Source organism: Acyrthosiphon pisum, chromosome A1 (assembly GCF_005508785.2).
Source record: "Acyrthosiphon pisum isolate AL4f chromosome A1, pea_aphid_22Mar2018_4r6ur, whole genome shotgun sequence".
Lineage (NCBI taxonomy): Eukaryota > Metazoa > Arthropoda > Insecta > Hemiptera > Aphididae > Acyrthosiphon > Acyrthosiphon pisum.
Genome location: NC_042494.1, coordinates 145,381,488 through 145,396,798, shown reverse-complemented (window position 1 = coordinate 145,396,798; position 15,311 = coordinate 145,381,488). Strand labels below are relative to the sequence as shown.

At 30.6% G+C, this 15,311-nt stretch overlaps 2 protein-coding genes across 3 annotated transcripts in view; one reads left to right on the top strand and one right to left on the bottom strand.

Moving 5' to 3' along the window:
• LOC100166562 overlaps positions 1 to 4,462 on the top strand; it is a 14,804-nt gene extending 10,342 nt beyond the window's left edge. The window contains exons 4-10 of one of the 2 annotated variants that reach the window (XM_029488516.1): positions 701 to 868; positions 950 to 1,117; positions 1,169 to 1,413; positions 1,479 to 1,569; positions 2,466 to 2,582; positions 2,656 to 3,954; positions 4,064 to 4,462. In XM_029488516.1, the coding sequence (XP_029344376.1) occupies positions 701 to 868; positions 950 to 1,117; positions 1,169 to 1,413; positions 1,479 to 1,569; positions 2,466 to 2,582; positions 2,656 to 3,954; positions 4,064 to 4,275 (2,300 nt within the window). In that variant the 3' untranslated portion in view covers positions 4,276 to 4,462. The remainder of the gene's footprint in view (positions 1 to 700; positions 869 to 949; positions 1,118 to 1,168; positions 1,414 to 1,478; positions 1,570 to 2,465; positions 2,583 to 2,655; positions 3,955 to 4,063) is intronic. The other variant, XM_001950592.5, reaches the window with a different exon arrangement.
• On the bottom strand, positions 4,416 to 10,048 carry LOC100164549 (sodium channel protein Nach-like). The gene is made up of 11 exons (XM_029486377.1): positions 9,706 to 10,048; positions 7,529 to 7,723; positions 7,297 to 7,441; positions 6,400 to 6,533; positions 5,717 to 5,801; positions 5,537 to 5,635; positions 5,268 to 5,451; positions 5,120 to 5,173; positions 4,854 to 4,970; positions 4,662 to 4,772; positions 4,416 to 4,597 (listed from the first exon to the last, which is right to left on the bottom strand). The coding sequence occupies exons 1-11, from the start codon at positions 9,846 to 9,848 to the stop codon at positions 4,416 to 4,418; spliced, it is 1,449 nt and encodes a 482-aa protein (XP_029342237.1). The 5' UTR covers positions 9,849 to 10,048.
• Between the last annotated feature and the right edge of the window lie 5,263 nt (positions 10,049 to 15,311).

Here is a 15,311-nt window from a genome sequence, read left to right as displayed (position 1 = left end):
TCGTTTTCGTATACAATGATATAATATCATTGGATCAAATTTAATTCCATCCATTACAGTAACCCACTTGGAACCTACTGTACAGCAGAGCGACATCCACGACTTACCCGCCTTTTTTTTTTTAAAATTACACTAGTTAAAACTTATGAAGAACCTCGTTGACATTTTTAAATATTTTGACCGAGCAAAATTTTTTTCCTTATGCCTATAAATAGCTCAATAAGAGTAAAAATATTTTGAAAATGTTACGGTGTATATTTTAATTTAAACATTCATATACAATTATTTGTTTACACCAAAATTAAAATGAGTTTTATCAAATACTGATTTTTCCCCACGCGTTTGAAAGCTATTGGGAATTTCATACTCTCGGGCGCACCAACTAGATTCACTTTTTCGAAAGAAAAGATACCAAAGCGTTACGTTTCAACTACTTATATCGTGTAAAAAAACACACATCGTTGTAAAACCAATACATTCATAGCTCCACTCAGAATCTAAAAGTAGAACATAAAATGCTGATTGTTTTTGTCATTTGAAACATTTGAAGTAAATATTTAATATTAGGTATCCAGTATTTACCAACCTCTTCTCTTAATATTAATTTATAGAATTATTTATTTTAGTTATTTTTGTAGACACTAAACTGTCGATTGTAGTATATCAAAATTATTAATTTATTTTTATTCCTACATAACAGGAGAAGGTTGTCTTATCCAAGAGTCTGTACCTCATGGAAGATTGGATGTTCTCAATGAAGGAGCTAAATTAGAAGTGAAATGTGATCTTGGATATACTATAGATGGTCCAAGTTACGTTTATTGTAATGAAGATTTGGAATGGAATGAAGAATTAAAAGGATGTAAAGGTGAGCAAACGTGTATTTACATGATTATTAGTACACATACTAACATCAATTAATCTAATACTTAACAAATATTTTGAACAGAGCATGATCAAATATTTTTATTCTGTGATTTTGAATCGTCTGATGAAAGATTTTGTGGCTGGAAAAACGATATTTTTAACGACATTGATTGGTTGGCTGATAAAGTTACATTCATTTTCTTTACTACCAGGCGTCATGTGTCGCCCGGATCTTCTCAGTATTTTAAAAGTTGGTGGAAATATAACTAATTTGAACAAAAATTAAGTATATTTTTATCAGGTAATTATATATCTTTGGATGCTGGAAATTACGGTTCCACTACTACCGGACGATTACTATCACCAGCAATTCTCCCAGCTAGAAGTAAACAAAGGTGTTTGGTATTTGCATATAAAGTAATGTCAGGAAATTCAAACGGTATTCCTATTCTAAAAGTCACTTTTGGTGGAATACCTCACTGGGAATCTCACGAAGGACAAGGAAGAGCTATAATTGGGTTGTATAAAATGAATACTACAGCTAAAGTGAGTAGGTTCAAATTATGTTTTTAAAAACCTATGTTTAATACTATTCTTTTGTTATTTTGTAGATCATAATTGAAGGGAAAAGTTGTAAAGCAGCCATTGATAATATAATTATTACAGAGGGCGATAGTTGTATTAATCTACCGTACGAAGAAGGTAAATATAAGGTGTACCTATTAGCCGTAGAGCGAAACTCGCCGCCCGGACAAAAACTTGGTTTTTGCCTTTTTACCTATAAACTAAAAAAATTATAAAAAAATCACGAAATTAACGAAAATAGAATGTTGAAAAATCAAAATTTTCACAAAAGTATTCTTTATAAAATGACCATCTTAAATTGTTTCAATAAATAAAAAAAATATTTTTTAAACTTTTTTGGCAAAGAATTAAATTAAATTAAAAAACAAAATATGTGTATTCCTTGTTTCTAAGTCTAATAAAAAAAATCAGATTTTTAATAAATTTATTCTCTCAGGAGATATCGCAATGGGCAAATCCTTGCGAAACATCCTGTACAATGTACATGACATTAATGATTTATAGTTATTTAACTAAAGGGGATTCGATACCGTGATTTTCTGTTTTTGTCTAACACACTCGTGACATAGTATTTAGACGCGTTTTTTGCCAAACATAGCAATTGATCTAATAAAGCAATAAGAATTCTGAAAACAGATTTGAATTTGTCGTCAAGTCTACTTGAAATCGACTTTTCCACATTTTTGATATTATCCCCCAAATTCCTTAAAATGTCATATTAAAAAGAGTATTTAAAAATTGTTATATTTCAAGTTAAAAATACAAAAAAATCAAAAATGTGGGAAAGTCAACTTCAAGTAGGCTTGATGACAAATTTAAATCTGTTTTTAGAATTCTTATCGCTTCATTAGATCAATTGGTATGTTTGGCAAAAAACACATCTAAAATACTATGTCACGCGTGTGTTAGACAAAAACAGAAAATCACGGTATCGAATCCCCTTAATGTTTGAATTAGTCACATACAGAATATACACAATATCATCATAACGCGAAATATTTGATTATTTATAGAGACTAACAGTTGTCATGATAATTGTGGAACAATAACGTTTGGCAGGTGTTCGTGTGATTGGGAATGTTATAATAATAACAACTGCTGCCCAGACCTACGAATAAAATGTCCGTATAGTGAGTATCAATCGCCTTTCATCCATGCCCTTATTATTGTGTATTTATTAATATTAAATTCGTTAATTTACAGTCGTTCCAATGGAAAATATCACTAGATTATATTTAACTAATGCAACTACTGCCACAAAGACCTCGGTGACGACTACAGAAAAAACTACAATTTTAAATGTAACCGTTAAGAATATAACGACTTCTAGTCCCGTAATAACAACTCCTAGACACAATGATACGATAATAATTGACAAAATAACCACAGCAAGTACTACTAAACAATCGAACATAACATCTAAATTTTCACCTGTGTCTATAACGAATTTAACTATGACTGTATCAATTCCATTGACTACAACGTCCACTGATGTTCCGAAAAGTACTTTATTTGTTAATTCTACGACATCTCGTACCATCAACCCCCATTCAGTAACTACGAGTCCTAATGTGGCAACGGTTACTCCGAATATAGTGGTGGCCATTCAAAGTAATTCTTCAAAAATAATCAAAACCCCTTCTATGACCATGACCCCTAGTATCTCTAGTTCAACAATCGAACCTTTAACCGTAAACAAAACTTTTGCCACCGAAAAATTAAATATTACGCCTACAGCGATCACCAAATCTTTAATGGTAAATACCACTATTTCTATGACTACGACATTACCTAAAATTTCTAGCTCAACTTCCAGACCAGATAAACTTAATCCTACTATGAAGGTGATTTTTATTCCTACTATAATTAGTAACTCTGCAGTTGAAAATACTCCTTTAACGACTTTAACGTCAGTTTATTTGTCTAACTCAACCGTTAAACCACTTATTAAATATTCAACACTGTCTACCGTTAAACTAATTAATTCATCTAGCACAATCACTAAAAGTATAACCGAATATTCCCCATCAACTACAGCATTAATTAATAATTCTACTAAGTTATCAATTCAACCAAGTATACCAGACAGCGATGAACAGTTGATTAATAAATCAATTAATACTCAACAAACCAAACAGAATACCATTATTAATGAAAATAAGACAATGTTAAATAATTCAACCACTCGCGTACCGAGTAATGTCAAATATTTAAACGACTCCATTGTACCTGATAAAAATATGGTCGTTTTTGACATCTCTGGTCGAAATCCTCACCTAAAACCATTTGAATACAATCAAACTTCAAACTATAAAGATCCCCTCAATATAACAACCGAATCATATAACCTTTCGGATCTGAGGAACACTAGTATACCCTATAAAAATGAAAAACCAACAAAAGTTTTAAAAGTTCACCAGATACCGGAATTAAACGATTGGCTTCATAACCAATCCACGAAAAACATTGATAATCGGTTGGCAGATTCCGTGAAACAAGATGGTGAGTTCATTTGAAAAAAAAAATAATAAATATTAAATAATTATTATAATATTATGTAATATTATATAAATACTAAATAGTTTATAATTAATTATTTTTTATGTTACAGAAAATGCAAAATCTTCTTACACATTTGATACCGTCACTATTATTAAATATATCGCTGCAATCGGTGTCGTACTTCTCACTTTCAAGTTCACTCTGTCCTTTATATTGTTGCGTTTCAATAAACCTTCCAGTGACGAAATGGGCGAACACTTCATTGAAACGGATAATGAAAGTTCTTGTAACATGGAACTGACGAGTAATAACAAGGAATGAATCACCTATGTTTTTAAGTTTATTTATTAATTATATTAATACATTATGGTATAAGGTTTATCTCATACTAATTGTGTTTAATATTTTGAATATTTTGAATATCTACAAGTGAATTAATTTTTAGATGTACTTAAAGTAATTCAATGTAAAAATGGTAAATTATTAATGTTTTGAATTGGTCGATGAACTGGTTTTTTGCTTTTGACATTATTAGTAATGCTCTGTGGTGTTTTATGAGTCCAAACAACGAAGAAGTAAACTATTTCAACAATACTTAACAGGCTCACTCCAAGAAATAGACCCAAAGTTCCTCCAATTGATACTATAAAAATTATTAGTCACGTAAAAAATTATTTTAAATAATTTGCTTATTTTGTGTAACTTACCAATGAGATCCATGCGAGATCTTACTACATTTCTTTTAAGTCTCTCGTTTGGTAGCCTATCTAATGCGATAATAACTTTTGATCCATATTTTATATCTTCGTTATCTTGCTCTTCAGTAGTTAAGCTGAGTTAAATTTGATATAAGTTTTTTAATATAAATATTATAAAATAAAAAAAGTTCAATGTTGTACTTACGACCCAATTTTCTTTGCTCAAAACATTATATTCTGGTTCAGTACAACTAGATATACAATTACACACTAATCCCAACTTATTGAAATCATTAGTTTTTAGTGCTCGGAAATATTCTGCAAACAATTGTTTTTAATATTATTTATTGTAATGTAATAACATATTAATATTATGTTGTGTTAGAATTGAGCTTCAATTAAATTGTTTTCTTTAAATAGTATTAAATATTTTATAGTATTATTATTTTTATATACGAGATGTAAACCTGAATGTTCAGTTATACAACCGAGACCTTCGATCCCACAAACTGGCGTACCCGCTATAAACACAAACATACGCACATTAATAATTATTAAATAATATACATAGATTGAGTATATACATTTAATTGGTTTATTTATTTAGGTACGTACGAATCTTCAAATAATGTGGCGTACAATTACATATTCTGAGCTGAGCTTCAGCTCTGCAGTTCACAATGCACGCGGAATTACTGTATACGTTGTATACTTTTAAATTGTTTTCATCCGGAAAACGACAATTCCTCTGTTTGATATCTACTTGTTTTAACAGTGGATCGTTTTCGATCTCTTTAATCTATTATAATATAAAGTGTGATATGTATTATAGTTGTTGTACATAAACGTATTGAGATTTAGATACAATTTACACGATACTTTACCTGGTATTTCATCAAAAACGATACACCCCAACTCAGTAAAAATTTTTCTTCTTGTGGATGGTTTACGCAAGGTAAATCTTCTGGTGAGTGTATAAATAGCTGTACATATAAATACGATGTGTAGGTACAAAACTATATGTAGGTACACGGTTTCAATTAATAGTTAATAGGTATAGGTACCTTTATTGATTCGTACGCCGTAAAAGCAAGGCTGCCAGGTCCCAATTTTCGGTTTGATATCATTTTTAATTTTTCTCCGTCTTCTCTATAAACATAATAATCGCAATAAAATTAAAAAAAAAAATTTGTCATGTTATACGTGCATGGTACATAGGCAAATATGTAAAACTATTTCGCTATAAAATAGGTATAAAATATATTGTTTTTCTCACGCCTGCATTAAAAGTTTCATTTTCAATGCCAGTTGAAGAGTTGGAAAATTATGAACTTTAGCGGACAGTAAATTTTTTTTTAAGTACAATTTCCCTGCTATACAGTGTAGCCGTGTAGGTTCAAAAAGGTAATTTTCAAATCAGATTAATATACACGAATGTATCGAATATCGATACGTTTTATCCAATACATCAAATATTATCTCGTAGGTGGGACAGGTGGGTTCATAACGAACGGATTATCATAATACCGTTGTAGGCGTTTTTTATGTGTCTAAGGCGTGACAATAAATTTAATAATATGCAGTGCGGCTCGAACAAGACAATTTCAGTCTTGGGCAAAGTTTTCGTCTGCAGCTCGTATCGCAGACGTCGCACGCAACCGAAATAGCTCACTGCCAATATGTTTTATTTATTATATATATAATTTATTACATATTATGCACCTACTTAGAGTTTTATTATACTCACTTTACTGTGTGTAAGGAGTTTATAATAAAACATACACCATTTTCAGTCGTTATTGGTAAGAATTGATCGCAGCATTCGAATGGTTCATTATTCCAATAACAGTTGCCAATCAAATCTTTACATTCTGATCGAATCTATAGGCATCACATGAGTTATACAAATGTATTGTACTAGGCCGTAATTAATACACTACCACCGTCTAAGCTTGATCACCTTGTAATCGAAGCTTTTTTTGACGTCACATTCACTGAACAAATTTACCCTTTAATACTTTATTATAATATATTAACGAAATGTCCAATTCCTTACAACACTTTAAATTCTTACTTCTTGCAGATGACTCAAAAATGTATAAAACTTAGTATTCAACTTTAGTTGCCTTATACAGTAACAATACATCTACAATCGCATATATATATATAATATATAATATATTATTTTCTTATAGTTTATGTAAGTTTTTAATTCGGAGCGATGAATGAATTTATTTTACAGTGTTATTTTTTTTTTTATTTTAGTGGAAAAAATGCTCTGGTGATCAACTTCTATGGAATTCCCGTAAAATTATTAGAGGGTACCTTCTAAAATGATACAAAAAAAAATATTAACATTTGTTAAAATATGAATATTATTATTATATCTACCGACTACCATGCATATTTAAGAATCGTGTCATTTAATATATTTCTATCAAAACAACATAAATATTTAATAAAAATTTGATTTGTAGCATCTTTTTTAAATCTTAAATAGCTGACTAGGTACCAAAAGTTGTGTTTTCTTATTTGTGGCACTATTCTTTCATTAATGCATTATATAGATGAATATAAGACTATAATCTAGTAATCTGGCTTCGACGGTCACATAATTTATATAGGTTTATCTTTTAAAATATACTTCACGTATGATTTGATCGTAGTCTGTGGTGCAGTTTAACGCTCCTTTTTGGCAGTGCGTCACGCACGAGTAACACGCGCCGTCGTAGAAAGCGATGTCTCGTAGATAAAAATCAATGTTCAAATCTCGATCACTGCCGTACATCCTAAAATTATTATTATGAACAATTTTTTTTAAAAATAATTTTTATTAATGAGAAAATGTAAATATTATAATCGTATGAAATTCGCACTTAGAAGCCAAGTCGTATAACTTGTCCGGTGACTCTTGTTCGCAAATTGATAACGAGAGAAAACTCGTGTTCCAATCCAGATACGTGGTGTCGGTGACAAAGCTAACGGCGTTGTTGTTGTAAGCGTACCAGGTTGCTTGGAGATATAATCTTGTAGCAAGACATGATATGAAACATGTCAAAACCCAAAACACTCTTTTGGAAAACAAAACATTTTCAAAACGTGTTTAAAATTTAGTTATGAATTATAATGTCATCCTAAGTCAAAACAGGGTACCTCCAGTCAATACGATTGTTGAGAAACAGCAAATAATGTTTTAAACAGTAAATCAAACCTTAAAAAAGCGCTTGTACAAAAAATTGATCAAAACCTATGCTGATATTTCTAATTTTATACCTAGAATTGGTTGAGCACTTTTAATTTCGACTTTTTTGAGTTTTTTAAGAAAAAAAATATGGACTTAACCTAAAATAAATATCGTTGTACTAAACGAAAAATTGATAATTCCATAATAATAATGGACTTACCGGATTATCGCTTAGTCTTTTCTGGACCTTGTTTTAGCCTAAATTGTTACTATATATCACCTTAATACTCTTTTTTTTCTAACATGTGAACATAAGCCAAAACACGGAAACTCGGGTAACTCCATTATTTTTCATGTAATGTGTCGAGTTTTTGCTTAGTATTTGGATTTACCGTGTTTTCGCTTACAAAACTTCAAATATATTGTATACTTGCCGCATATTTTCTTATTTAAAATTTCATTTATAGATGAGTTTTAATATGAAATATGCTATTTTTACATAAAAAAAATAGGTGTAAAATCACAAATTTTACCTATACGAATAAAATTATCATTTTTACAAAAATGGAGTTACTCTGTTTTCGCTTAGCACTGTTATTATAACAGCTAGTAATATTGTATGTGGTTTGGTGTGGCACAGTGCGTACACTCAACTGCGGAAACGCACCGAATGTACGTAATGACCGGCGTTTCTAGTTCCCGGATGGGTGACCACCCGCGATTTTTAGCAACGAATCCTTGTCACACATACAAAACATGTTTTCAACCATTTCTCCCCCTACTTACAACCTACAAACAAACAAAAAAAACCAACAGCTAATGGCCTAAGTTTCCGGGCTCAAGCTCAAAAAAAAAAAAAAGTAATATTGTATGAATTATCTATATAATAATAATGATTTTAATTATTTCTAGATGCGCTATAATGATTATAAATAATATTTATATCTATCAATATTATAATAATAATATTACATACATTAACTTTCTTTCCGGTTCTTTGACGGGGCTCCCTCCTCCAACCCCCGCTTGAAGTACTAGTTTGAATAACTCTGGGCTACAATGATAAAAATATTTTCCGTCAAACTCATACTCACAGTATTTTGAAACCTACCATGAAGTACAAGGACTACAAGGTACAAAAAACATATATGACGAGTGAAGACATATTCCAATATTTGAAACTTTTGGGCCGAAATTTCCCGTTTTTAATATTTATCATTACTCCATCCTCTAGGAATCGGGATCGAACACATGAATTTAACTTTATTTCATTATTATATACCAGCTAATTCATTTATTAAAATAGTAATAGGTACCTATACGGCTATACGTATAAAAATATAAAATAAATCTTACTTATATGTACTTCAATAAATTTTCTTATCAGAAAAGGTATTGGAGTTGATAATTTAAACATTTTTACGACTTCAAAATGTGATGTCAGACACACAAACGCAAAAACATATAATTTATTATTGTAAAAATTAATACTCAATACATTCATAGGATCACTGCACTCAGAATTTAAAACAACAACTAAACTATTATATTTATATATTAGGTAATAGGTATATAAATTAGAAAAAAAATTAACTGAACTGGACCTACAACATAGCATTTACTGCAGAGGCGCGCTAACAGTTTGGTGGGAGGGCAAGGGTGTGATATCTCCCGTTTGGATTTTTTTTGCCACATAAAATATAAAACTATAATATTTACCAATACGCATTACATGGTCTGAGAACAGTGAAAAATTTATATCCTCCCCCCCCCACGGCCTCGCATCTATTCAAAAAAACCTGAGCACGTCACTAAGCACTGGCTTACTGAATATATTTATAATCACTTATGCAATAGCCTTTAACTCACCTCTCCGTCCAGTGACGGCGTTTGTCGGCGATGTAATTGAAGCCGTGTATCGTGCTGTTGCTGAAATACGTCCATATTCTACGCATGGTGGTGGTACAATGATACATTTTTACTACCTCATTCGTATCTGCTAATATACCCATATTATAGTACTTTATTATTCGTATAATGACATCCAAGTTAATAAGTGACCTATCGATGCTTTTTATCGGAGGAACACATAGAAATATCCAATCCTTTCAGCTCAATATTATATCCGATAACGTATTGTGATAATGTACAGTTTATTATGTAGGTGAACCTATATTATATAAACACAACCCTGTAATTTAATCGTTTTGAATATTATACCACATTTATGGTGATTTAGACTGTTATTTATACGTATTATATATCATATACGATATACCCATACATTATATACCTATAATATTGTACAATAATGTATATTATTGTTTTTATGTTGCCACGTTCGTATATACCTATATTGTATACGTAAAACCATAAAAGCATTACACGTAAATCGCCAAATACTTATCTGATCTATTTGTTATTTGTACCTACCCGTTACTCAAGTCATATTATAATAAGCCATAATCGATATGTATCATGCACGTATGTATATTTTATAGTATACACTAATTATAACTTTAACTACACTAGTATTTGTACTTTGTAGTAACATTCAATAACACATAATATTTTATTCCCATGCAATGTGGAATATGGTGAAGACAGTTATTTAGGTTTGGATAATTAATTATTGTTTTTGTACATACACAATTCAACAATTGGGGTGTGATGTAGATTAATTATTGCACGCGTATCTTTATGTGGTATAGTACGTTATTCTAAGTCCAATTGACACCAAGAGAACGAAATATGAGTGTAAAAACTACAGTTAAAAAAAATATTTAGGACCCAATTATAGTATACATCAGGGTTAGGAAACTCAATGCTACTACAGGGCCAATTTTGAATGTGTGAAAATCTAGCGGGTCAGAGAACATAGAAAGGAAAAAAAACCTAATGTTAACTATACCCCTATAAATAATATAATATTATTTACATGTTTTAATAGTTCAATACTATATAATAATTTACATCTACGTTTTACGATAAACATTATATCGATTTTAATAATTTTAATAATTTTATAAATATAATAAAATAAAATACAGAAAAATCTTACAATTGAATTACAATAAAACTTCCCTACACACTTTTCTAGGCTTAGGAATGGCATTATTTTTACATACGTGCTTAAAAGTTTATTATATATATTATCATTATTATCATTATTATTTTAACTGTTATTATTATAAATACCTAGTTCATACTATATTCCTCAATTAATTCAGTTAATACTATTTCTGTACTGATTCCTATAGGCGCAAATAGACAAATTTTTTTGGGGAGACTAAAGCCCCCCTATAATATTTTTTAAAAATTATATATGCTCAGTACTTATAATTACTGACTTTTGAACTGGGGGGACTTGGCAGAAATGTGGGGGCGACTAAGTCCCCTCCAAGCCCCCAGCTATTTGCGCCTGATACCATTGTGCATAACTAAAGGATTGTATTTAGTTGTTTCTAAGTTTTCAAAATAATCATTCGTTTTAAATTTAAATCATTAACACTATACTAACAAACCTAACTCTACAAAGGTGAATAATTTATATTATAATAAATACTGAGTAAACGTTATCGATGGATGATACCGAACTAAATTATACAATACAATTTTGAACACAACAGTAGTCAATTTTGGTCTTTTTAAGAAAAAAATATATTATAAAAGAGAATCTCCTTCTTTTGTAAGTACGCTCATATCTCGAAAAGTACAGCACGGATTTTAATACGGTTTTCGCTAATATTTTGTGTGTATTTTTTCATGTTGCACATTGTCCGTGATCTGACGTGGTCGGATTGCCTACCAGGGTGACTGAATTGCACTTATTGCAGCGAGGTACACCCAAAAGGAGTTGAACAATCACAGTTTTTTTAAGAGTTGTCACTTTTTACGGGCAACGAAGTACTCGGGATCAGCTAATAATATATAAGAATAAAAAGGGGGAAAACTGTTAACCCGTAAAAATCTGTACGCTTGTAGAAGTCGAGTATGCCTCGTCATTGAATAGGTCAATGTAGTTTGTAATGGATCATGTATTCATGCGTGTGTTAAATTTGAAATCAATCATTGCGTAGGTACAGAAAAACAATACAGAGCTGAGACAGACCAGTCTATATTATTAAGTATATATATTAAAGGATAAAGCATGGTCCAATTCATTGGAGAAACAAGGATAGAATGGGCAAGACATGTATAGTAGTGGGCCAATATGTAAGTAAGAGGAAAGTAGTAATGACATATATGGTAAAGGGAAAGAGATCAAGAGAAAGGCCACTGAAAAGGTAGAAGAATAGTGTCAAAGAACATCAGAAGAAATTGGAATGTACTGGGATCAGGGATATGATGGAGATCGTTGTAAGGAAGTAGTTTTTGCGGCCAAGAGTCTAAAACGCTCTTAAACCTATAAAAAAAAAATAATATACAATAGTATATAATATAATATTATGTAATGATATATTATTAATTTATAATAGGTAAGTACTACTATGAGTAATATAATATGTGTTATAGGTAATATGTTGAATTATTTTTTACCGTAAACATCGCATTCATTTTAGTATGGATTATTATAGTAGTATATATTTATAAATAGAATCATGTAAATATAATATATAATATAATTTAATTTATAACTATCTTAAAAAGATCAAACAAAATAATTAACCTTCTATCTGTACATTAATATTAAAGATTTTCTCAATAAACGGTCTGTATGTTTCTTTGGTAGCTTTTACCTCACAGAATCGATCAATAGTTTTAAAGGCCATTATAAATTCTGAAAAATAAATTAGAATTAGATTTGTTGAGTGTTTTTATTAGAATTTCCTTCCATAGACGCGTTCAAAACTCAATTTGTATACATATATAAAGAGCAATTTTTAGCCCACAAACAGGAAAATCTTTATTCAACACAAGCCCATTTAATTGTACCTATTGAAAATATTAGAATTTTCTTCTATTTTAAACTAAAAAATATTTTTTTTAAATTTCCCGATTTCGAAAAATGTAATCAATATTTTTTCCAGAAAGAGAAAAACGTTACCAACATAAATTAAAAAACAAATAAAAAATATAAAATGCCTAACACATAAATATTTAATACACACTATTTATAATTTATACTTACGCGTTTTCTTAAAATCATCGTATGTCATCACAACATCTGTAAATATAAACTGCATTATGACACAGTTTCTTACTATGTATGTTATAATAATTATATCATATATCAATATATGATATAAGTAACAAAGTAACTTAAGTAACTCTATGGGTTATAAAGTTAAATATTCAATAAATTTAACAAATTATTCTTCAGATAAAAATACCAATTGAATTTCAACATTAATTTGAATGATATGTATAACGCTTAAGATAATTATCTAATAGCGGTGATGGCGCTAATGGCGGCACGCAAAAGATGGCGGCGGCACAGCTAAAGGCGGCACGCACAAGATTGACGGCAACGAGCTATCGGTGGCACACACTAAGTAGCGGCGGCACAGCTAATGGCGGCACGCACAAGATTGACAGCAACAGCTATCGGCGGCACGCACTCAGCGGAGAACGAGAACGCGCACGTTGCGCTACGTTCAACAGCTGGAAGCAGACAAACTTTATCTATAACTGTACAAGTACAACCGGTGGCCACACAGACGGCCAGCGGCTAACGATCGGAGGAAGGGATAAGCCCACTCGCGAACTTCCACCGTCCGCTGCGCCGGTGGAGGAGTATATATCGAGCTACGGTGGCGCGAAACCGCGGTTACATATAAATCTTGACTGAGGATAAATATCAGTTTAGACGAACATTAAAAGTTCTTGAAAATAAAAAAATCTACACACACATATCATATACACATAAAGTACGTTTTAATAATATAGTTTATGTTATAGGAAAAGTTAAAATATCCGTATTGTTGTCTGTTGAATATTAGTTTATTCATTAAGTCAAACACAACTATTTTTTTTTTATAATTGAAAATTGTAGAACATAAACATTGTTACTCATGTATGTTTTGTTCTTTATACGAATCAAAATATTGGATCTCTAGTTTGATTAGTTTTTAGTTTTGATTCAATTTTATACTGTAAATTAAGTTAAATATATACATACTCTGCGCTACTTTTTCTAAAAACACAAATTAATTATATGTAATTATTGTAATTTATAATTAAAGTGTTATCATTGACCTACCGACTACCGTAAATTATAGTATAAACTATAGATTATAGCTGGTAATACATTTTAAATCTATACTCTGTTCAAAATAAGAACAGTAGTTGGCGGCCGAGTTCTGCGCATGGGCGTTGCTTTGTTCCGTGGCAGCGCCCGACGCGTCGCCGTAGTGTGGACGGTGTCTGACCATATGTCTGACCGCCTACCGACGAAAACTCGTCGTCGCCGACTACTGTTCTTATTTTGAACAGACTATAAGTTGATTGATTTCTATAGCTTAATAACACTGCCACCTGCAGAGTCAACACTTTGTAGTTTGTACAATATGTTTAGGCCTATGTCCTATCTTTACAATGCTATAGTAATAATCATACCCAATAATGGGTGACAGCTTGACAACTTAACGGATGCATAGCTATAATGGTACTCAGTGAGTAAGTAAAAATTGTATGATGATCATTGATCATCATTAAATGAGTTATGAGACAAAAATCACATAAATTGAATTTCAAAATTAAACAAATTAAAAAATAAAGTAAATAAAATATACACGTACTTCTGTCCTCTAAAAATAAAATTATAAACATAATATTATACCTTATGATTCAGAATATAAGAATTATAGGTTGACCTAACTATTATCTTTCTATAAAATATGTCATTACAAAGAATTTCACATCTACCGATGGGAGTCAAGTGTTAGCGTCAATGTTGGTGTATTTTTTAAATTCAATACAAGGTTATTCATAATAGTTACTGCATAATGCATATAGTTATAAAAAAAATTAAAAATGCATTGGTTGTTATTAATATTATTTTTCCACCATATCAATCGTAATAAATTAGAAGATTCACAATGATGACCATTATAACTTATACGGTAGGTACTCATATAGCTAACTTGTGGGTATGTACCTAATTGTTTTTGTCAAAAAATGACCACAATCGTCTATTGTAAAACTTAAATACAATTAAACAATATGTTATAATATAGGTAATGGTATAATTAATATCATTAGAAATACAGTCTGACGACCGCTTGTCCATTGAGATTTTATTTCCGTATGTACCTATATCTATACAATCATGTATCATTATTGCATCCAATGGCATTCAATATAGTATTTAATGCATAACTAAATTCACATTTCACTCGACCGGTAAGTGGATAATTATTGAATAACAATTTAATTTGCACAAGTGGCTTGCGTGAATTCCAGAACTGATTGAGAAAAAAAGCCCTGTGGTAGGAACAAATTAAAACTTAATTCCAACGTGTAAACGACTATTT